The 22,702-nt window shown below is 52.1% G+C and overlaps 1 protein-coding gene and 1 non-coding gene across 2 annotated transcripts; one reads left to right on the forward strand and one right to left on the reverse strand.

Moving 5' to 3' along the window:
• LOC112831552 (U12 minor spliceosomal RNA) lies at nt 1-150 on the reverse strand. The gene has a single exon (XR_003210178.1). It is a non-coding gene; the product is annotated as a U12 minor spliceosomal RNA (small nuclear RNA).
• Nucleotides 151-439: 289 nt separating this feature from the next.
• POLDIP3 (DNA polymerase delta interacting protein 3) lies at nt 440-22,473 on the forward strand. Its single transcript, XM_025881504.2, has 9 exons — nt 440-598; nt 8,916-9,306; nt 10,233-10,319; nt 11,677-11,772; nt 13,599-13,778; nt 14,340-14,417; nt 16,465-16,594; nt 19,078-19,144; nt 20,144-22,473. The coding sequence occupies exons 1-9, from the start codon at nt 540-542 to the stop codon at nt 20,319-20,321; spliced, it is 1,266 nt and encodes a 421-aa protein (XP_025737289.1). The 5' UTR covers nt 440-539; the 3' UTR covers nt 20,322-22,473.
• Nucleotides 22,474-22,702: the final 229 nt, after the last annotated feature.

A 22,702-nucleotide genomic window follows, 5' to 3' on the forward strand; every position in this document is an offset into this window, starting at 1 on the left:
CGGGCAGATCGCAACTCCCAGGCATCCCGCAAAGTAGGCGGGTCACCTTAGGGGCAACCTTTACCCGCTCAAAAATTCGTCTCACATTAGCAGTGAGGATTCGGGCGTCACCCCGAATCGTTATTTTCCTTACTCATAAGTTTAAGGCATGAAGGTTTCTACGTGTTACTTGCTGGGTAATGAATCCCATTCTCATTATCGCTACGGTGAGTATCAGAGTGGCCCGTTGAACTAAGAACCCAGTTCCTTTGTAGTTTGTCTTATTCATTTAGTTAGTTGTTTATGTCGCTTTCCATTTTATTTGGTGTCTAGAGAGAACCCCCAACGATAGTTGCGCCGACCGCCGTATGCAGATAAGCAGCTGGCGTCGCAAAGGCTCACGGGACCTCCCCGCCCCTTCCGGTTTTTGCCTGGTTTGAGCTGTCGCGAGAGTTCGTGGGCCGCACGCCGGAAGCAGCTAGTTGCTCCGTAGCGGCCGAAGGGGCGGGCTCGAGGGCCGAGGGAGCCTAAGCTGCTCGCGGCTCGCTCGGCAGTGCAAGATGGCGGACATCTCCCTGGACGAGCTCATCCGGAAGCGCGGGGCTGCGACGAAGGGGCGGTGAGCGGCCTTTTCTCCCTCCGGTGCTCAGGGCCGGTAGCCTAGCGGGGCTCGGGGCAGGGGAGGGAGCGGCCCGGGAGCGACGCGGAGCGCCGTCTGCGCCCGCCCCCTGCCGTAGCCGCGCTCCTCATTGGCCCGGCCCCGCCGCCGCCGCGGGCCCAGCCGCTCGGCCGTCCGCACTGGTTGGAAGCGCCGTCGCTCCGGGGAGGCCGGCGGGGCCGCTGGCGGCGGCGGTGGCGGCGGCGGTGGCGGCGAGGCTGGGGCGCCCCCTTCGTGGGAGCGGCCCTGGGGGTGGGGGTGGGGGTGGGGGTGGGCGTCCCGTGGGGGGAGGGGTCCGGAAGGTCTGCCCCGGCGCAGCCCCCTCCCCTGGGAAGACTGGCCCTCGGGTCCCGCTGCTCCACGATCTCTGCGCGGCCTTAGAGTTAGGACGAGTGAAGTTTAGCGGGGAAGTGACTTGCTCAGACTCTGCTTGTTACCGCCGAAGCTGAGACCCAGACCTTAACTCCCAAATCCCAGGTGCGCTTCCCCGCTCTGCCGCCTCTATGAAACACTTGCCTCCGTTGCGCGGCGCTTCAAGTTCTGTAAGCGCTTTCATGTAACTACTGTCCCAGTTGCTCTTTTCGCCACCGTATCGGCCAGGTAGTGATATTTTCCCCATTTTGCAGACAGAGAGCTTGAGGCCGGGAGATGTAGAGTGGGTGACTTGCTCGAGGCCACGAAGAGCTGAGAGTCGGGGCTGAGTACCTTCTAGTTGGCCTCAGGCTTGGGCAAAAAAAAAAAAAAAAAGAAAAAAAATGGTGGGACTGGAGGTTAGAGCTTCGTGATGGTTGTAGCTCCGAGTTGTCGGAGAAGACTGTTCTGGATCTGAGTGAGAAGATGATTTGCGGCGCTGTGCCCCAAATTTCCTCTGGACCCTTAAATATTGTTAGTCATTTCCAGCCTTTATGAGGGCCGGTTCACCTGTATGAAGAAGTGGGACGCCGGCCAGTAGTTCTCCAGCACACGTTGCATTAGTTCAGGTGTCTTTGTAAACAGGCTGTAAAGATGTTAGATACTGTTTCTCAGACGTCATTCACTTAGCAGGTGTTTGCTAATACCTCCTGTGTGCGGGTGGCTAGAAAATAGATCCTTTCTGTTGCTAACTGAAATGTATTCCCCCACCCCCAGCCCCCTACACGCATACCCACTGCACCTGCCGCCACCACGTAATTCACCAGCCAGCCCTTCACCTGGGTTCGTTCATAACAGGCACAGAGGAAGCATTAATTTACTCAGTCTGTGCTCTGTGAGTAGTTCTGCTGTGTGAGTAGGTCTCTCCTAGGTCTTCCCTCTAATAACTGGTGTGGAGTTGGTGCTGAGTCCTCTGGCCACTTCGAAGTCTGTCTGGGTTTCATAGGTTTGCTGGACAGTGGCTGAATGAACCAGTTTCCCAGGACAGGCTCTTTCTGCAGTCACTCCCCTCGGTTCCTTTTTTTTTTTTTTTTTTAAAGATTTTATTTTTATTTACTTGAGAGAGAGAGAATGGGAGAAAGCACGAGAGGGAAGAGGGTCAGAGGGAGAAGCAGACTCCCCGCTGAGCAGGGAGCCGATGCGGGACTCGATCCCGGGACTCCAGGATCATGACCTGAGCCGAAGGCAGTCGCCTAACCAACTGAGCCACCCAGGCGCCCACTCCCCTCGGTTCCTGACTGCAGGTGGTCTGTTACTATCTGTTGGGTCTGTACTTTCTTGGCGCCCATGTGTGCAGTCTGGTGTTGGGCATCGGGTGGGATCCATGGGATGAACGGGAGCTGTGCAACCAGGCAGACGTGGTGCCCTGGTGGGCCTGTTGGGTTCTGTGCCTCCCCGGGCAAGATGACTTTTGAGCTGGGCCGTTTCCTCATTTGTAGTAATGGTTCCTGGCAGGTGGTTGTGAGGAGATCAAGTATGAGAATATAAAAATGTGTAAAGTTTTTACCAGTAGTAATGGTTCAGCAAATGAGAGCAGTTTTCGTGGATCTTTCTTTTAAAGGAGTAGAAGCCCAAACCCCTCCCCGATGGGGGGCAATAGGTAAGCATTGGAGCCCTAGAGTCAAACTGTGAAGTTTCAATTCCCTTCTCTCATTTTCCATGTGATTTTTTTTTTTTTTAAGATTTTATTTATTTGAGAGAGAGAGCATGAGAGGGGGGTGGGTCAGAGGGAGAGGCAGATTCTCCGCTAAACAGGGAGAGCCTGACTTGGGGCTCGATCCCAGGACCCTGAGATCATGACCTGAGCTGAAGGCAGACACTTAACCGACTGAGCCACCCAGCTGCCCCTCCACATGATCTTATGCAAGTTACTTAACCATTCCATACCTCTCTCGTTTATAAAATGTAGATAATGTTTACTTTGTTAGGTGATTGTTAGGACTAAGTGAATTCATATATCTAAAGTACTTTTAAAAGTATCTGATGGTTCTAAGTGTCCAGTAGCTGTTAGCTCTCATCATCATTATTGAAGGCTTTTAAATAAAGAAGTAACATTCCAATTTTGTGTGAGAATATGTGAGAGAATATTGCCTTGCTGTTAACATGAAGATTGGATTGGGGGAACATGCATCAGACTCTACATACTAGTTTGGTCTGCATGCTGTGTTTGGGTTAAACCTGGTGGAAACTTCATTTTTATTTTTGCTTGCAAAGACAATGAAGACTATGTCCAGGGCATCCCTGTCAAGAACTGAAAGGTCTAAGCTAATTTCCTACAGTAAGCATATTCTGTCTTACGTGCTTCCTGGAAGAACTCTACCCTTCCTGGGAACCAGGGAATGGCATTGCGTGGAGGTCCCAGGAGGAACTTTGTGCTTGGTCATTTAAGTAGAACCAGTGATGATCTCCAAAAACTTTATTCGTTTTAGTGAAAATAGCAGAAGAAACTGTGGAAGTAAGTGTAAATAACCTGTTTGCCCACAGGTCATGGACTGTGCTTGTTCTTTAGAGCAGCCGTTGGGTTTTGTGTTCATCACACCACGTAAGTCAAGAAAGGGGTCGTTATCATTATTATTACCTGGGCCCCAATTAATCATCAAAAGATTTCCATGATTAATGTGAAAATAGAGAAAGGGAGAGTTTTGAGTGATGCCTCACTCAGCTAGGGTGAGGCACTGTCCTCCATGCCCAGGACCCATGGATGAGTCTCCCCAGGACAGCACAGGGCACCACCTGCAGTGCGGGCCTGTTCTTCTTGTCGTTTTTTTCCTGAAGCTGTGAGTACTGCTGGTCAAGTTTGCAAAGTTACCCACTGTGGTTTAATTTGTTGAGCTCTCAGAAGATCGCTGTCTGTCCACTGCCACCTCCTAGTTAGAGAAGGCTCATCTAAGGTGGCAGGCAGCCTTCGTGGGATGGTCAGACCATGAGTGTGGTGGGGTTGAGCAGCTCTGGCCCAGCTGCCCTGTCTGGGGAGTCCTTGGAGCCGTGGGGAAGGGGGTTGGTCAACTTTTCAGTTCAGGCCAGGGCTCTGGTCCGGGTACTCCTTGCTTGTTTCCTTGTTGAAGTAAGATAAAGGAAATGTAGACCTAAAACACAGAGGAGGAAAATTAGTTGTTATGTAACTTGGAGGGGAAGAAATGGGATTTAAAACAAAACATCTGCACAAGACTCTCTTGGAGGGTAAGGGGATGTGTCTGTGAAGCACCTAATCGAGGGTTGACTCTCTGTAACAGAACTAATCTGTGTTTTCTTCTTGTAAAGGTGACCTCAGTACACGTAACTCTAACCCAAAGACCCCATGGATTAAAATCCACTTTATAATAGTAATCCGGGGCCCCCCTCAAAGGCCTGAATCCTTCAGACTAGACATCTGTCCAGAGCCAGCTGTGGTCGGGGTCTGGCAGAGAGCGCGAAGTTCCAGTGGGGACCCTGGCCCTCTCACCCACAGTGCTCTTCCCAGGACCCCGTGGAGCACCTAGTGGGGCCCTGGAAGCAGGGCGGGGGTGCATTGTGTCTGTGTGGCCGGGAGGGGCAGTGCAGAGCCTTGTTCCACGCCTCCCCCGCCCCCTCCCCAACATTGACTGAGGCCCAACGTGGAGAATGTGTTTTGGGAACATCAGAGAGTGTGCAGTGGGAGGTGAGGCTGCGGGCAGAAGCTGGGGCCAGACCAGAGGCTCCGCCGAGGGCTTGGGCTTTGTTAGGGAGCCCTCGGCAGTTCTTGGAACAGGAGGGTAACACCACGAACTCTGTGTTTTGGAGACCCACTCCTAGCAGGAGTGTTTATTTGAAAAATTCCTGATGACTAATGCCTGCCTTGTTCCCGGCGCTGCTGCCTGCTGGGATGAACAGCCGTCTCTTCATGCGGGAGGAGGAGCCGTGATGATGAAAAGCCTGAGCACTGAGGCCGCTAGAGCTGCTCATGAAAGGGGTTGAAGGAACTGGTGTAACCCGGGAAGTAGCTTCCTCGCGCTCCTGCCTCCCTGCCACGTCCCCTCCCGCCCCCAGGTGGACCTCTTCTCACCCTCTGGTCATTAGAGCGTGTGGCTGTGAGTGTGAGCTGTTCCTCAGCCTGGGGACAGCACACCCCCTCTTTAACTCTTCAAGTTCTGGTCATTATTTTTGACCCATGTGCTCTAACTAGATACGGGCAAGCCCGGAGTGGCCTTCAGCAGGGCCTCCTCACCTGTCACATGTGCTTGGCAGCCTCACTCTCAAGGTTGGGAGGGTGAAAGGAGGAGTTCCGGGGGAGGGGGGCCTTGTAGGGTCCCTGGCACTTGGCGGGTGCTCAGGACCGGAAAGCTCTTTGAGCCTTTTTTTAATCCGCCTGGTGCGGGGTTGCCCCAGGCAGGGAGATGCAGGGTGTACCCCTGAGAGGCTCCTCGTCCTGCAGGAGGTACAGGCTTGGAAACAGAGCCTTGTGATTCAGCACAGTAAGCACCTCTGCGGCACTTGTGTCCAAGGTTCAACTGCCCCAGGGAGGGCGCCTCGGACTGTGGAAGTGCTAAGGGAGAAGTGAGGGAACGCTCTTGAGGGCAGAAGGAGCCCACCAGAGCTGCGAGAGCCAGAAGGCTGTAAGCTGTGGGCTGTGGGGTGGTGTTCCCAGGGCCTGGGGCACACTCGGCTCTCCCCAGCCCTCTCAGCCCTACGGGCATCTGGTTGTATGCAGCGTCCCCAGAGGCTTTGGTCCTCCCCGTCCTGGAACAGCAGTGCCCCTACCATCATGCTCTTTGTGGTGACTTGATTTCCCAGCCAAGGCCTCTGGCTTCAGAGAGGCCCCATGCGTGGTAAGTGAACAGTTTTTGTCTGGAGTGCTTTCCGCTAACGCTGGTTTCATCCGGATCTGGACAGTAAATGTTGATCAAAATCCTTTTCCCGGGGCGCCTGGGTGGCTCAGTCATTAAGCGGCTGCCTTTGGCTCCGCATCCTGCTCCCTGCTCGGCGGGAAGCCTGCTTCTCCCTCCCGCACTCCCCCTGCTTGTGTTCTCTCTCTTGCTGTGTCTCTCTCTCTCTCACATAAATGGGTGAAATCTAAAAAAAAACCAAAAAAAAAAAAAAACCCTTTTCCCCAGTTTACGAGTAGGCCTTCAGTAGTAGCTCCTGGTCTGAACTGATAGCCTGTTGCATTTCTTTGATGGGCATCATCAACAGATGTAGGGAGCTGAAAGCGCTTAAACAAACCAGTGGGGTTACCTCACCTGCTACTTGGCCCTGGGGGTTGGGCTTTATTAAGAAGTTTGTGTGCCCTTCATAATTTCCAGGGGCCCCTCAAGCTATGGGTTTTGGTGCCGCTACAGAGCATAGCCCCACTATTGTCAAGACCTTGCAGACCATGAAACCGAGGGTGGGCTGCTCCAGGGGCGGGCGGGTGCTGTCTGCCACACGCATCTGTTGCCGTCTCCCTAATTTGTGCTTACTGAACTCCCTAAACACCCATTCCTTTTGACCTTGCCTTTTTTTTTTTTTAACCCACTCCTTTACAGGAGAAAATAGGACCAGCAAGTAGGGCACCCCACCCCACCCCACCTTAACTGACCAGTTCTGTAAATGACCCTTTCCCTCTCTCTTCCACCCAGTTCTTGTGTGGACCCATTGGAAAGTAATTGAATTCTAAAGTAATTTGCCATTTTTCAAAGAAAATTGGTATGTGCATCACTGCCTTAGGCAGTCCTTAGCATACTGGAGACAGCAGGCGTTTCCACTGGTCAAAGGATAACAAGATGAAGGTCCAGATTTGCCTTTACTGGTACCTTGGCTATGCTCCTGCTGTTAGCACAGGAGCTGGTGGATCGTCTCCCTCCCATCAGTTGGGGAAAGGTGAGGCGGTAGGAGCATTCGCTCACTTGCCCAGTGTGCAGGAGGCCTCTGGGGAGGCCTGGACACAGATGTGGGAAACCGTATAGGAACTTGACGGTTCGGTAGAGTTTTGCCTTCTAACACCAGGTCAGAGATTCTGAACGCTGCCGTCATCCAGGATTGCCTGTGGGGTAAAAAATGCAGATGCCCAGGCCTTCACCCAGATTTTAGATTCAGTAGCTGTGGGGTGGGGTCTGGACAGCTGTGTTTTTAAGCAGTTCCACAGGAGTTTCTAATGCTCAGTCAGGGTTCAACACCACTTAGAAAGCGCTGGGCCCATTCTCCCCCTTCCCAGTCCAATGGGGAAGAGAAAACAAGCAGATGTAGTTACAGGCACAAAGGAGGGTTGTCCTGGAAGAATCAGTGAGGGAGGGTTTCCCCAAGAGGAGATGTTGCCTTGGGAGCCGAAGTCCCCGGGCAAGGGTACCTGCTGCGAGAGGCCGGGGTAGAGCGGCCTCGTGGTGTGGTGGGCAGGTGGAGCGAGGGAGCAGCCTGCAGACACCAGGAAGGACTTCCAGGATTGTACTTGGAATGGTCTTCGCTTTGCTCACAGGCCACTGAAGGGCCAACAGAGGAACCCCACAAGCAAATGGGGCCTGTTTAATGGAGTTTAGTTCATTTCCAATCTTAACAGTTTCTGAATTTGACGTTCTTGTTGGTGGTGAGTATGATAAATACATACTTGGTTTTATCGCTGGTTCCTGGGATAAAACTCTGTTCCTAAAACTCGTGGGAGTTTCCTGAGTTACAAGGGTAGTAGGAGCATCTTATGTTCTAATGAGGTGATGCCTGATGGGCCCCTGGATAGCTTCAGGATGGGGGTGGTTGCCAGAAAGACCTTGGCATGATTAGTTGGAACTTGGAGCTCTGCCCCGCGCCCTACCCTACTCCCTACCCCCCAGGGAGGGGAGAGGGGCTGGAGATTGAGTCAGTCATCAGCGCCCAGTGATTCAGTCAACCTTGCTTACATAATGGGACCTCCATAAAACCCCCTCTACAATGGAATTTGGGGGAGCTTCTGGGTTATGTGCTGGGAGGGTGGTGCCCCCAGAGAGGATATGGAAAATCCACACCCCTTCCCCTATCCCTTATGCCTCTCTTCCATTTGACTGTTTCTGAATTGTGTCCTTTATAATAAACTGATACTAGTAAGTAAACTGTTTTTGCTGTGTTCTCTGAGCCATTCTAGCAAATTCTCGAACTTGAGGAGGGGGTGTGGGTCTCCTCAATTTTAGCTAGTCTGTCAGAAGTGTGGGAAGCCCAGGACTTGGGACTGGCATCTGAAGTGAGGGCAGTCTCTTGTGCTGACTCTGGGTAATAGTGTCAGAATTGAATTGTAGGACACCCAGCCGGTGTCCAGAGAGTTCAAGAACAGTTGATGTGAGGGAAATACCCACACGTTTGGTGTTTGGAAACAACTCAGACAGTGACTGTTTTTCTTTCCTACCAAGTCCTTGTGTGTTCAGTCTGTTAGCGGGCTAGCTTCCGCTCCCAGCCCAGAGGGGCATCGGCCGGCACCGGAGGCCTGGGCTGCCAGGGGCATGCTGGGTACCTTTCGTTAATCATTTCTTCTCTAGGCCTGTTTGGCCCGCCTCACAGAGTGCTGGGGGGTGACTGAGAGCACAGCTGTGGAAGAGCTTTGGAAACTGAAGTTGCTCTTCAGGTGTGTGCGGTTAGGATATTTGGGGGGGGATATGCTTTTTTTTTTTTGACTAGCATCATTTGTAGGTTATTGTCCCTAATGGTGTCTCAGAATACCTGGTCTAGGGAGCAAAACAGTCTTACCTAAGTGACTGAAACCACCAGGCCCTTCTTCCTCATTTTCTTTGCAAGGCAAAGTTAAAAGCCATAAACTAGGAAGAAAAGTTTCAATATAGGTTTAATTGTTTCCTCAGCGAGCAGATTTCTGGTTTCTCCAGGAACTCCCCCCTGTTCCCAGTATTACAACGACTCTACTTCCGTGGGCTACTATTGATAACCCAGATCCGCTTAATATTGCCATTTTTACTTGCAGTCTCAATGCCAGACCAGGAGTCGGAGGTGTTCGATCTCGTGTTGGGATCCAGCAGAGCCTCCTCAGCCAGCCAGCCCGCACTGCCACCTTCCAGCAGAGATTTGATGCCCGGCAGAAGATTGGCCTCTCGGACGCCCGGCTCAAGCTGGGAGTCAAGGATGCCCGGGAAAAGCTTTTGCAAAAAGATGCTCGGTTCCGGATCAAAGGGAAAGTGCAGGATGCCAGAGAGATGCTGAACTCGCGCAAGCAGCAGAGCACGGCGCCCCCGAAGCCCCGCCAGGTGGCCGATGCCCGCGAGAAGATCAGCTTGAAGCGGAATTCCCCAGCCACCTTCCTGAGCCCACCCATCGGGACAGTGACCCCTGCCCTGAAGCTCACCAAAACCATCCAGGTTAGGTGTGACTCTTGCCATGTATTCCTGGGGAGCCAGGAACAACTGTGGATTCAGGCAGGGAGCGGGGCAGTGTTGGGGCAAAATGACACTTCTCCCAAGTGTTTGTACAGTAACTGTATGAGGGAGGCAAGGTTTTAATCTAGTTTTATGGAGAAGAAAGGGGGCTCCAGAAAAAGTAAGTGACTTTCTCCGGTGAGCTCGCGATGCGGGGAAGAGGGGAGAAGACAAGGTACTCGTGGGGCGTGTGCTGTGTGGCGGGCACTTCACCCATAGCACCTAATTCATCTCTTACAGCAACTCTGGGACCACTACCCCAGTTTTATAAAAGACTCTGGGTCGGGCGCCTGGGTGGCTCAGTTGGTTGGGCGACTGCCTTCGGCTCAGGTCATGATCCTGGAGTCTCGGGATCGAGTCCCGCATCGGGCTCCCTGCTCAGCGGGGAGTCTGCTTCTCCCTGTGACCCTCTTCCCTCTCGTGCTCTCTATCTCTCATTCTCTCTCTCTCTCAAATAAATAAATAAATAAAATCTTAAAAAAAAAAAAAAGACTCTGGGTCTCAGGGCCGTGAATTACTGTGCCCAGAGTTAACACAGTTGTCCGTGGGAGGTCCAGGACAGGGGCCTGGTCAGACCCGGCCCCCCATCCAGGGCACTGGCCGCTTGCACAGCCGCCGAAGGAAATGCAGACAGCACTCAGTGGTCACGGCGACTTCGGGAACAGGAACAGCGGTGGCGGCGAACGCTTACTGAGCCAGGTTCACTGAGCAGGACGCCGAGGCTTCCTGTCACTCCTGCTTTGGGCACGAGGCACTCTGGAGGTTACCACAGGCCACAGCTGAGGGCCACCATATTTCAGGTTCAGTGATTCTTGTGGAGAACACGTGTGGACCCCTGGGGATGAATCACGATCTCTGTGTGTTTCTAGGTTCCCCAGCAGAAGGTCATGGCACCGCTGCACACCCATCCTGCTGGAATGAGGATCAACGTTGTCAATAACCACCCGGCCAAGCAGGTGAGAGAGCGAGACTGTGAGCGTGTGGGTGTGAGCGTGCGTACAGTGTGGGCGTGTACACGTGCGTGTGCTTTGAGCAGCTCCACTGGGTGGATTAACGAGGCCTGGCCCAAGGCTCCCAATTTGAGGAATTGGAGGGATTACATTTGGGTTTTTGCAGTTTATGATTATTTTTAAATTTTTATTTATCTTTATTTACTTATTTGTCAGAGAGAGAGAGCACAAGCAGGGGGAGTGGCAGAGGGAGAAGCAGGCTTCCCGCCGAGCAGGGAGCCCGATGTGGGACTCGATCCCAGGACCCTGGGATCATGACCTGAGCCCAGGGCAGACGCTTAACCGACTGCGCCACCCAGGTGTCCCTATTTACTTTTATTTTTATTTTTTCAAAGATTTATTTTAGAGAGTGCGTGCGAACGGGGGGAGGGGCAGGGGGAGAGTGAGAACCCAAGCAGAGTCCCTGCCAGAACCCACAACCCTGAGATCATGACCTGAGCTGAAACCAAGAGTCGGACGCTCAACAAACTGAGCCACCCAGGAGCCCCTGCAGTTTATGAGTTTAAAAAATAAAAATAAAAAAAAACTTACAGTGGGGGGTGGGTATGTAAGGGCCAGAGAGGCAAATTGAAAGTCTTCTCTTTTTTTGTTATTAAAGTAGTATGTGCTTAATGTAGAACAGTTGCAAGATACAGAAAGAATAAGAAGGAAAAAAGTTCTTGTGCTTCTGCTCTCCAAAGCCAACTGCTGTTGAAATTCTGCCCTGGCTCCTTCTGGTTTTTTGTGTTTTTAAGTGTCACTATTATTGAGTTAATGCCTAGCTGTAGTTGTGCGTGTATTATTATATTATCCAATTTTGTGTCCTTCTGTTTTCACTTTATAACTCAAGCACTCCTGTGATTCACATTTACTCTAAACATGTTTACTAACTGCATAATCCATTGAGTTGATGTTCCAGTTTATTTAAGCCATTTTCCTCTAATTTTCACTGTTAGAAATCGTTCTGTGAACATCTTTGTGGCTAAAGCTCTTTCTGGGGTTTGGATTTATTTCTGTAGGCCGGACTGCCAACAGTGAGATTTCTAAACTGATTATAAATACATGTTTTAAGGTGTTTCTAGGTGTTGCCTGCTTGTGGAAAGGTAGTTCTCGTGTACGTGGAGGTTGCAGCACTTTTGTTGGGCCCTTGTGGGTGGAGAGCTGGCCTGTGAGGATTTGACTCCCAGGCTGGTCTCCCCCGGTCCTCCCCTTCCCGCCACCCACTTCTCCTTCCAGCTACTGGCTCCATGTGTCTTGCTGTTCTTGCTCCAAATGTCCTTTGAGGGCCTGCAGGCCATGTTAGCTTTTTTTTCTTTCTTTTCAGAATTTATATGATTTGGAAGATGATGATGACTCTGTAGCTCCCATTCCTAGTAAACAGATGAAATTTGCAGCCTCGGGTGGCTTTCTCCACCACGTGGTAAGACATTTTATGTTTTCCTTGCACTCACTGTGTGCATCTGGTCCGGTGGATGGGCGAGGTGGTGGCGAGTGCGGCCTTTCAATTCAGAAATCTTTCTTCGTGTGGGTCATAAGAATTTCAGAACTGCTAATGCAGATGCAATCCCTGGCTTATACATGCTGAGACCAGGGGGTCCAGTGCTGTGCTCGAGGCCCCACAGCTAGTGAGGTGCTGGGCTGCAGCTTCCGCTTGCTGTTTGAGACCCTGCAGGGGAAATGCGAGGTCCCAGGGGAGGGAATCGCGTTTTCTTTCCTTTGTGGCAGGACGTTCTGCATGTCCCCTTCCCTCCATGGTCACCAGCTCCGGCCCGTTCTTGACACCGGATCCCCTCGGTTGGTGTGTTAGCAGGAATAAGCTGCACCTTTCGTGTGCGCCTCACCAGGTGCAGCCTGCATGCCGGGCAAGCTTGCTAGACTAGGCTGCTGGGCAGATTCCACGCAGAGAAGGAACAAGAGCGGTATCTGGGACCATCAGGGTGGCCAGCAGCAGTGGGTATAGCCCATGACAGGGAGGGCAGCCAGGGGGCACCGAGCCAAGTGCCTTTGTTTGGCCCTCAGAGGCCCAAAGACTCTGTTTTTGTCACCGCACTGAGTGTATGGCCCTGTTTCCTGGTTACCGCTGAAGTTCTTAAAGCTGAATGGTTTAGAAGGGGCTGGGCCTTTGCACTGGTTGAACTGCTAAGGTCCACTGCCAGGGGAGCGGTCAGCTGGCTCAGTTCCTGGCTCACCCTACTTGAAAGAATGCAGAATTTGTGTTAACTAATTTAAGACTCCCCTACTCTCCTACCCAGTAAGGTGGGTGCTGTTATTAGTCCTATTTTACAGGTGAGGGATCGGCCCAGAGAGGTTAAAACATGTTCAGTATCACCCAGCTTATAAGTAGCGGATCGAAGAGTCATGTTTACGCAGTCTGCCTCCCAGGCCACACGTATCATACTGTACTGGCCGTCAATAATCAAAAAGCAGTTTAAGAAATGTGGGGCCCTGGAAGACATTTCGTTTGCTTCGGAGAAGCTGGTGAACCAACCCTGCCCCATACTCTGCCCCTCTGGCGGCTTCAGCCCTCCCTTCTTCCTGAGTCAGTACCTTGCAGGCACTGTCTTCAATCAGCAAGGTGACCTGCCGTTTCTGCCTCATACATGTTTTTCTTCAGATACATTCATACCAAGGAGTTTCCTTGTTTATATTTCCACAGGACCCCATCCCCGGTTGGGGGGGCAGGGGAGGGAGGGAACAGTTTCTGCTGGCTTGCACGGCGACTCTGCCAACATGTCCCTCACGGTCTGGGAGCCGGCCAGGCCAGGGCTACGCATGATGCCTCCGTGTGGCAGAAACAGGAACCAAGAAGCTGGGAGTCTAGACCTTCTGAAGAGTGGGTTCCTCTGCCAGGCCAGCTCAGAGCTGATGATCAGCCCGTTGTGATAGAGACATATCTGGGAATGAACTTTAAGCTTTTGGCCTTTTGCTTTGCTTAGCCCCAAATCATAGGGTTTTCAAAAAATTTCAGTGGTCTGGGTAGGCCTGTGGCTCCAGGTCAGGCCTGCGTGGAAGTTTCTCCCCAGGGGTTTCCTGCACTGGAGCGTGGCTTCTGTGAGCACGTGGGCAGACTGCGTTTCTCTCCTCCAGCCTCTTCCCTGGGGGAAGTCACAGGCAGCCTTTTTGGCTCCGGTCTCTAATGGAGCTGGGGAGCTGGGAGGCCTTGGGGGTGGGCGTTGTCGGCCCCATAGGGCTTCTCTCTTGCCTTCTTCTCTAGCTTCTCAGATTCCTGTCTGCCTCTTTGTTTAGGCCGGACTGAGCAGTTCCAAGTTCTCCGTGTCTAAGGCCCTCCCTCTCACCAAAGTGGTTCAGAATGATGCATACACAGCTCCTGCCCTCCCCTCCTCTGTTCGAACAAAAGCCTTGACCAGCATGTCTCGGACACTAGTGAACAAGGAGGAGCCCCCGAAAGAGCTCCCACCTGCTGAGGTGAGGTGAAGGTGAAGGAGGGGAAGCAACTGCACCCATTGAGAGTCAGCCTGTGCTGGGTGGGCTGTGTGTTGTGTGTACCCTGTTGAGTCCTCGCAGCACCTCCGTGAGGTGGGCGTTGTCACCTCCATTTTACAAATGAGTAAACCAAGCCTCAGCAACCCCTGCCCTCCACAAGCTTGCGGGCGAGTAGAAGAAACGGAGCTGCGGACTGAGCAACTCTGGTGATAGAACAGAGGTCTGCCCCGAGGAGAGCTGCTGGGAGCAGTGAGGGAAGAGCATTTGATTTACTGGGCAAGTCAGGAAGGCTTTGAGGAGAAAGTGTCACCTGAGCTGGGTGGGTCTTGACACACGATTGGCGCTCCGTGCGGAGGCTCAGGGGCCTGCGAGTGTCGGGCCTACCTCGGAGGCGGCGGGAGTGTTTCGGGCCCTGAGCGTTGTGGTGGGGCGTGGCTGCGACAGGCGCCCTAGGGGGCTTTCCTCGGGGCCTTCCTGGGCGCTGGCGTGCTGCTGCTGAGCGCACAGCTGTTGTCTGATTCTGGGAACTGTCTTGTCTGGCAGCCTGTCCTCAGCCCTTTGGAAGGCACCAAGATGACCGTGAACAATCTGCACCCTCGAGTCACTGAGGAAGACATTGTGGTGAGTACTGTGTCCTGCCAGGATTCTAGCTCTCCAGTCTGTGTCAAGGGGCCCCAAGACCACCCCCAGGTACGCTAATTCCCTGAGGCTCATGGGACTCTGCAGAGAGTCCTGTCGGGGCTGCGATTTATTACAGGATATAGAGCAAAATCCGCAAAGAGGAGGGCTCGTGGGGCAGAGGCCGGGGGAATACAGGTTCAGATTTCTGGATTCCTCCCCCGAGTGGAGTCACACAGAATGCACTTTATTCCCCCAGCAACCAGCTGTGACACGTGAAAGCAGGGAACTCGGTACAGACTCAGTGCCCAGGGTCTTTACTAGGAACTAGTCGTGTAGGCTCCCTCTGCCCCTGCATACGAGCATCCCAGACTCCTAGGGGGAAAGCAGGTGTTCAGCATAAACCACGTTATTTGCATAGATGAGGCTCGGTGAGCCCCTCTTACGTCCTAGGGCGGTGGGAGCCCTCCCCGATTTCCGAGCTGCCTGACACCAGCCAAGATCCGGCCTTGGAAGCAGGTCTTTCGACAGAGAGCAGTCGGGCTGGCTGTGCTAACTCTTCTTCACAGCGACTCACCCAGGGCCAGGGCGTGGTGCTGGGTGGGTCTTGAATGGAATCCTCCAGTCCCTTGGTTCCCAACCCAGTGGTTCCCATTTTCCTGTGAGTCTTTGGAACTTCTCCCTCCTCTAGGGGTTTTCATGATGATTCCAGAGTAAACGGAGTGAGACAGATCAGTGTTATCTGGTGGTTGGCCCCCCTGGATTGCCCTGGCCTGGCCCGCCCTTAGTCATGGGCAAAACCTAAACCTGGTAAGGGCAGAGCCAGATGCAGCCAGGACTTCTCTTCCACCTTATTTTCATTTAGGCACCGAAAAAACCACCATTAATTTGAAAACCCAGGTGCCCTTTAAACTCTGAACTGTCAGATCATAGAAGGAATGCACCTGGACTCCAGCCTCTCTTTGCAGCTGAGTCACAATGGGCATTGTGGCCTACTTTGTCTGATACTTGACGAGTTAATAGAGAATTAAAACATTTTTTTTCCTGATTATAAAGTAGTAGTAGCTACAGTGTATTGGGCACTTAGTATGTGGCAGGTACTTTGTAGGCAGGATCTTTGAAAATACAGAGTAGTGGGAACGGCCCACCTATGGTGATCACCATGCGCTTGAATGCCAGCAGTAGCCACCCTCCCTTTCCCCACACGGGTTATATCGAGAGAACGACAGCAGTACAATTGGGATCACACTTAGTATTATTCAGTTCCATATCTTGGTTTTGGTATTTAACGGTTTCCACTTTATAATGAAAAACATTTCAGTGACCTCTGCAGAAACCTCTTCTGTCCTCATGAGAGCCTTGTGAAGGGAGTCGCAGGTGAAGATAAGGCATGGGTGCTGGCTGGCCTCCGTGGTCCGTCTCCACATTGTCTTCCTTCTCTGGCCTCCCCTCCTGCCCTGTAAAAGGAGGTGGGGGCGCCAGGGGACGTGATAATGGCGGTAACACACGCCTACAGAGCATTGCCCTAAAAAATGCCCTCCGTTGAGCTTTCAGCGACCCTAGGAGGAAGGCGAGACCATTCCTTTTCTTTTTTTCAGAAGAGAAGACTCATTGTCAGAGAAGTTAAATAACTTGCCAGATTCCCTAGTGACATATTTACCACTGCCTTTGATGAGCCTACACGTTCCCTTTCATGACCGGGCCCTCAGAGAAATTCTGTAACTGTTATCCTTGTGGAGAAAGTGGGTGCAGAAGCAGGAAGTCTTTGGGGGTGCCTTGCTGAAGGACGCACGGACTCCAGGGCTTATAAGCCCAGACCCATTGCTTGCTGCCGGCTTGGCTCGTCCCCTCATCTGGTCCCACTTCGAGAGGCCTGTGGATGTCCCAGGGACACCACCTAAAACGGCGCCTCCCCAAATCCTGGGCGCTGGGCATATTCAACTGGAGCGCAGCTGCCAGTCTACCCGGAGCCCTCTGGGGGGTGTGAATGGCAGGCAGGCAGGATAACGGCCCCAAATTCTTCAACCCTAACTCCTCCTGTTGTTTGCAGGAGCTTTTCTGTGTGTGTGGAGCCCTTAAAAGGGCTCGGCTGGTCCATCCTGGGGTAGCAGAGGTGGTCTTTGTGAAGAAGGACGATGCCATTACTGCATATAAGAAGTATAACAACAGGTGTTTGGACGGTAAGTCAGGGAGAAAGCAGCCACCTCACCTGCTGCTCACTCTCGGGCAGCAGGCCTTCAGAGTGAGCCTTCCTCTGAGACGGGTGGGAGGACTCCTGGCACATCCACCCCCTCTGGGGGGAAGGTTCCCGTGCACCAAGAATAGACGGGCGTGTGCGGTCCCCTGAGCTGCCTGTTGTGCAGGGCCCTGCGTTTTCACCCAGCCGTGGGACTTCAGTCTAGTGAGCAGAGAAACACCGTTTCTCCATGGATGGTTCTCTTAAGAGTTCTCGCCGGGGAAACCAAAAGTACTTGCCGCCTCCTTCCAGATGTTGGTCTGATTACTGCTGGGACACAGATTCCTCAAAGGCCTGAAGCCTTGTCTAACGGTTAGCACCTGGGTGAGCGCTGCTCCTCGGGAGCAGGCTCCTGATTTTACTGAGCTCACGGCCACATTATTTATCTCAGGATGGCCTGTGCAGAGAAACTGTCTGCCAGGCCCCTTTGTCCACTGATTAGTTCTTTCCGTGTTTACTGAGTACCCTGTGGACCAGGGACCTCCTATAGAGATGCCGACACTGGTGTAACGGTCAGTGGAGTTTCGGTTTGTGTTTCCCTGTTGGTGAATGATGCTGAGTATCTTTTCTTACATGTATTCATGAACCATTGGTATATCGTGGAGAAATGTCTGTTCAGACTGTTTGCCCGCTGCTTAATTGAGTTTAAAAGAAATCTTTATATGTTAATGTGTCTCTTACCAGATAACTGATTTGCCAACTTTTTCTCTTCTTTTTGAGCTGCGCATTTATAGCTATGTATTTTTCTCGAAGCAGTACTTTAGCTGCATCCCATAAGTTTTGGTATGTTCTGTTGTTATTTTCATTCATCTTAAAAGTATTTTCTGAATTCCCTTGTGATTTCTTCTTTGACCCATTGGTTATTTAGGATTGTTTTTAATTTCCATTTATTTGTGACTTTGCCAAGTTTCCTTCTGTTCCATGAGTGTTGAAGGAGAATATGTATTTTGTTACTAGTAGATGTCTGTTAGGTCTGGTTAGCTCATAATGTTATTTGAATCTTCTATTTCCTTGTCGATCTTTTGCCTGATTCTGTCCATTACTGAAAGCAAAGTAGTGAAATCATCAACTGTGATGGTTTACTTCTCTCAATTGTGTGAGTCTCGCTTTGTGTATTTGAGGGTCTGATGCTGTATATATGTTTGTAGATGTTAGTTGTATATATGTTTATAATTGCTCTCTCCTGGTGAAGTGACCCTTTGATCATTGGAAAATGACCTCCTTTGTCTTGGGGCGCCTGGGTAGCTCAGTCATTTTAGCATCCGACTCTTGGTTTCGGCTCAGGTCATGATCTCGGGTCGTGGGATCAAGCTCATTGAGGTCCACGCTCTGTGTGGAGTCTGCTTATGATTCTTTCTCCCCCCCCCCCCCCACACTCACTTGCATGAATATTTTCTAATGTGACATTTTAGGTCCTTTAAAGATTTTTTTCACCATATATATAAATTTTTTTAAAGATTTTATTTATTTGAGAGAAAGAATGTGTGAGAGAGAGAGAGCACAAGAGGGAAGAGGACTAGAGGGAGAAGCAGACTCCCCGCGGAGCAGGGAGCCCGATGCAGGACTCGATCCCAGGACTCCAGGATCATGACCTGAGCCGAAGGCAGTTGCTTAACCGACTGAGCCACCCAGGCATCCCTCTTTTTTTTTTTTTAAGATTTTATTTATTTATTCATGACAGACAGACAGACAGACAGAGAGAAGCAGAGGGAGAAGCAGGCTCCCAAGGAGTAGGGAGCCCGATGCGGGACTCAATCCCAGGACCCTGGGATCATGACCTGAGCCGAAGGCAGTCGCTTAACGACTGAGCCACCCAGGCGCCCCATTTTTCACTATTTTTTGAGTCGCTACCTTAATGGCTGCTCAAGGGTTTACAGTACCAGAATCTATTTCAGATGAGTATTAAATTAATTCCAGTGAGGTATTAGAAATGTTACCCCTGTATGGCTCTATTCCCTCTTCCCCCCTCTCTCGTGCTGTGATTGCTGTACTTCTCTCATAGTGTGTAGAGTAGCGTCGCAGTCAATACCCGGAGCAGTTAATCCTTCATAGACCAAGTGGAAGCCTGTGTGTTCACTTTTGAATTCTTCTTTCACTTAATTTTGTTGCATAAACATCTTCCTTTGCTACCTCACAAACGAGTTTAGACAGAGTCACACTGAGTTCAGGTTCTCCCTTCCTTCCGCTCTCCTCTCCTGCTCGAAGTGAGAAGTGTGGTCTGTTTCCACTTTGGTGCCATCCTTGCTGAGGTTTCGTGGACCTCCTACCCTGGGATTCCCAGGGCCTGGCAGTCCCGTCAGCCGTCGAGAGCCGGAGCCGCCGGCGGTGGGGGCTTCGAGCCCTCGTGATAGAGGTGGAGCCCTTGTCGTTTTGTCCTGAGCCAAAGTTTCATCGCAGAACCTTTTTTTTTTTTTTTTTTTTTTTCAGGGCAGCCCATGAAGTGCAACCTTCACATGAACGGGAACGTTATCACCTCAGACCAGCCCATCCTGCTGTAAGTTCCAGAGGCTGCGGTGCTGGGGGCTGGGTGGAGCTTTTCTCCTTGTTTTCTCTGTGGGATTCTCTTCATTCTGCGGCATAACGTGCCTGCGTCAGCACTTTCCTCTCTGGCACTTCCTCCGTGCTGACGCCGGGCGTGCCGTCCCGGGTGGGCTGCCGGGGTGCTGAATTGTGTACAGAGTGACCTGTCATTTCCGCAGGGGATTGAGGGGGCTAGTGTTTAGACCTCGTTCTCAGCTTTATAATTCAGAAATGCCCGAGAAGAGAGTGGAGAGCAGACGACCAGTGTGTCTTTGTTCCACTGTGGGCCCCATCCGAGTGAATGGAAAATGCCACCTCCTCGTCCCAGACTCTGGTGGAGACAGGCCCCGCTGCTGGCCCTTGTTTTATGACATGCACCTGCCCATAACATGCCTGGCCCAGACTGAGGCTTTTTTTGGAGCCTGAGATGCATGAAATGTAGATTGGCAGGATGTCCTTTTATAGACGAGGAGACAAAACCTCGGGGGAAGATACTAGACTTGCCAAGGGGGTGGGGCAGGCCGACTTTGAAATTTAGAAAGACCAGAATTTGAACCTCAGATAATGAGTTGTGTGATTTGGACGAGTGTTTTAAGCTGCACTCCGGGAATAAGTTGTATTCTGGAAAATGTGGGTTTTACGGCCTAATAAGTTTGGGCTAAACAGAGTGAAGCCGATTTCTTGACTTCAAGTCTTCTCTAAATACATAATAAGCTGATGTGTATGTGATCGTCTCTGAAGGGCATGCAGCATTTCCTAAAGTTAAAACCCCAGATCACAACAGGCTGCATTTCGGTTTTGTCATCTGCAAATTAAAAAATGATGGATTTGCTACAACATGTCATGAGATCAGGAGGTACAAAAAGCATTATGTTCAGCACCTAGCGCTCATAACAGACTTAGTAAATGGTGGGTTCCCTTCCCATCTGAGGGAAAACTGACAAGGATTTTGACTCTTCTCTGCTCTCCGCAGACGGCTGAGTGACAGCCCCTCAGTGAAGAAGGAGACTGAGCTGCCTCGCAGGGTGAATTCTACCGCCTCATCCAACCCTCCTGCCGAAGTGGACCCTGACACCATCCTGAAAGCGCTCTTCAAGTCTTCAGGGGCCTCTGTGACTACACAGCCCACAGAATTCAAAATCAAACTTTGAGCTGGAGGGGTGGGGGGCGGTGAGGCAGCCAGAAGCAGGGGCAGAGGAGGGTGGCTCTGTTTCCTAAAGCAAAGCTTGTGACCAATGGGCCGTTGGACTGGAGGCCCCTGAGCCTGGGAAGGTCGCCAGGGGTAGAGCGCTTCCTCACTGGACGGGACCCATCTTTCTGTGTTGTGTTCTACCCTGTGCTCTTCTGTACGTTAACATTTCCTGTAGTCTGTTTCTTCTCCCTCCGCCTCATCACCAAGGTAGGCTTGTGTTGCTCAGTGTCTCTCCCCCTCATCTCAGCCCCAAACTGATTTCTTGTCTGAAAATGGTACCCTGAGTTCTCTGGATGGCTTTCTTGTGGCCCCGTGGAATGCAGGGCAGGGGCCTCTGTGAAGGACACGTTTTTCTCCAAGAGGCGAGGAGTTGCCTCCCCTTTCTCTTTTTTAAACTTTCAAACGAAGTGGGCAGTGGGAGCCCCTGCCCTCCTAGGGGAAGCCAGGTCAGCTCGAGAGCTGCGCCACTCACCTGCCTGGTCATTGCAGGTGGCCTGGGCGGGGGTCAGGCCACAGCCCTCTTGTCCTCGCGCCATGATCGGCTCTCGACTGTGTGGTCTGGAGAGGGCCACGTGGCAAGGGCAGGTGAGGCTGCCGCTCTGCTGGGAAGAGCGTCCCCAGTCCTTGCTGCACTGTCTACTGGCGGCTCACAGTCCGTTCTTGAGTTCACCTCTCCCTGTCCTTGCATCCTGCTGTATGCCCCGCGCCAGCTCTCAGCCTTCTGGGTCTCGTTGCCAGGAGGGGTGTGCGTCGTCAGCCCTCCCAGGTCTCGCCTGCACGGCACTCGTCACACCTGGTTTGGGTGCAAATGCCAGCTCTCTGCTAGTTGGATTTTTTTTTTTTTTTAAAGGTCTCCCTCTTGTTCTGTGACACTGAGGGTCTGGGGATTATTTGAATGGAAGATACTGGCTTGCTCCTGGCTCTTCCTTTCTGGCCTCAAGATGCTTACAGGACGATAGGGATGCTGAGAGAGGCACAGATCGATCTGCCACCGAGGGGCACCGTTCCCAGTGTTGTGACTGCCCCATCCTTCCATGACCAGAGGGGTCTGTCCCTGCCTTGGCAGTGAAGGGCGCAGGGAATGCTGGGGGGTAGGCAGGGCGTGGAGAGAGCAGAGCAGCCCTCCCAAGTGAGTTGGGGCAGAACTGTAGCCCCCAGGGGCAGCCCCTGACTGAATACCAGGACAGCATGGCTCCACTAGGCTCCTCAGTCTCCTGCTGCTTTGTTGGGACTACAGAGGGAATCCAGGTGGCAGACCTGGAGCGAGTTGGGCAGCAGGGCTCGGGGAGCTCTACAGAATCAGTAGCAAGCGAGCACTGTGAAAGGCACGAGTCTAGGAAGTAGAGGGGACCTGAGACACTAAGAGCCTTTCGTGGCCTGCTTGAGACCAGCCCAGTGAAGAAAAATCTGGAAACTCGTGTTTCCAGAGTTTGGTCTGTAAGCAGGAAGGACCCAGGCTTTGAACACCGTTCAGTCCTCCAGCTCTAAGGCTGCTCAGGCCTTGGAAGTCAGTGGAGGGTACCTGATGGTGCTCCACCTTTTGGTTCTTCAAAGAATGCTGCTTCTGTTCCCTTGTTTCCTTTTCCCCCGTTTGAACGGGTGCAAACTTAGTTTTTCTCAGCAGCTGGAAGACATTCCTCCTACACTTTGCCCTTCCTGATCCATGAGAGCACCTACAAGGCAGTAGGACCTGGTTTCTCAGGTACTGGGGACAGTTGGATCACTGCCTGGACTCTGCTTCAAGTAGGGATGGTAAATACCCTGCCTGCATGGCTTTACCCCCCCTCCCCCGCCGCCCAGTCCCGTGCCAGGCTGCTCTGGCGATCACAGAGTTCAGTGAGCCCAGCTGCAGCCTCCTGGCCATCTGGACCCTGTCCTCTGGGTGGCCGTATGGTACATTGCAGGGTGGAGCCTGTTCGCCTCCCCTGCTCTACAGGGTGTCGTCATGGGAAATGGAAGAGAAGGTGATGGGCCAATCCTTGCATCCCTCTCCAGCCCCCACCCCTCCGCATTCCTCATGTGTATCTCTTGTTCAAAAGGAGAGGAAGAGACATTAAGGGATGGAGGAGACTCTATGTTACCCATTTCTGAATAAATATTTGTTATTCCTACCTTTGAGCTGTTCTTTCTTAAAGGATTCCAAGTGACCTTGTGGGACTTGGCACTAGAAAACAGGAGTTTGCTTTCCTACTCACCAGCTGTGATCTTGGGGCATTTTTTCACAGGATTTGCTGAACCCCCGTCTCCATAGCGGAGGATGTAAGCATCAATGTCTGTGAAGTACCTGGTACGGTAACTCAGTATGTCCTGGGCCTAAAGTGCCTCACTAGGTATTAGCAT

Source organism: Callorhinus ursinus, unplaced genomic scaffold (genome assembly GCF_003265705.2).
Source record: "Callorhinus ursinus isolate GAN/ISIS: 27379988/994484 unplaced genomic scaffold, GSC_fseal_2.0 scaffold48, whole genome shotgun sequence".
NCBI classification, from domain to species: Eukaryota; Metazoa; Chordata; class Mammalia; order Carnivora; family Otariidae; genus Callorhinus; species Callorhinus ursinus.

Excerpts from the sequence above, each read along its gene's own strand:
- POLDIP3 (XM_025881504.2), top strand. The coding sequence starts at position 540 with ATGGCGGACATCTCCCTGGACGAGCTCATCCGGAAGCGCGGGGCTGCG. Across the intron at positions 14,418-16,464 it reads TCACTGAGGAAGACATTGTG|GAGCTTTTCTGTGTGTGTGG; the intron begins GTGAGTACTGTG and ends TGTTGTTTGCAG. Across the intron at positions 19,145-20,143 it reads TCAGACCAGCCCATCCTGCT|ACGGCTGAGTGACAGCCCCT; the intron begins GTAAGTTCCAGA and ends TGCTCTCCGCAG.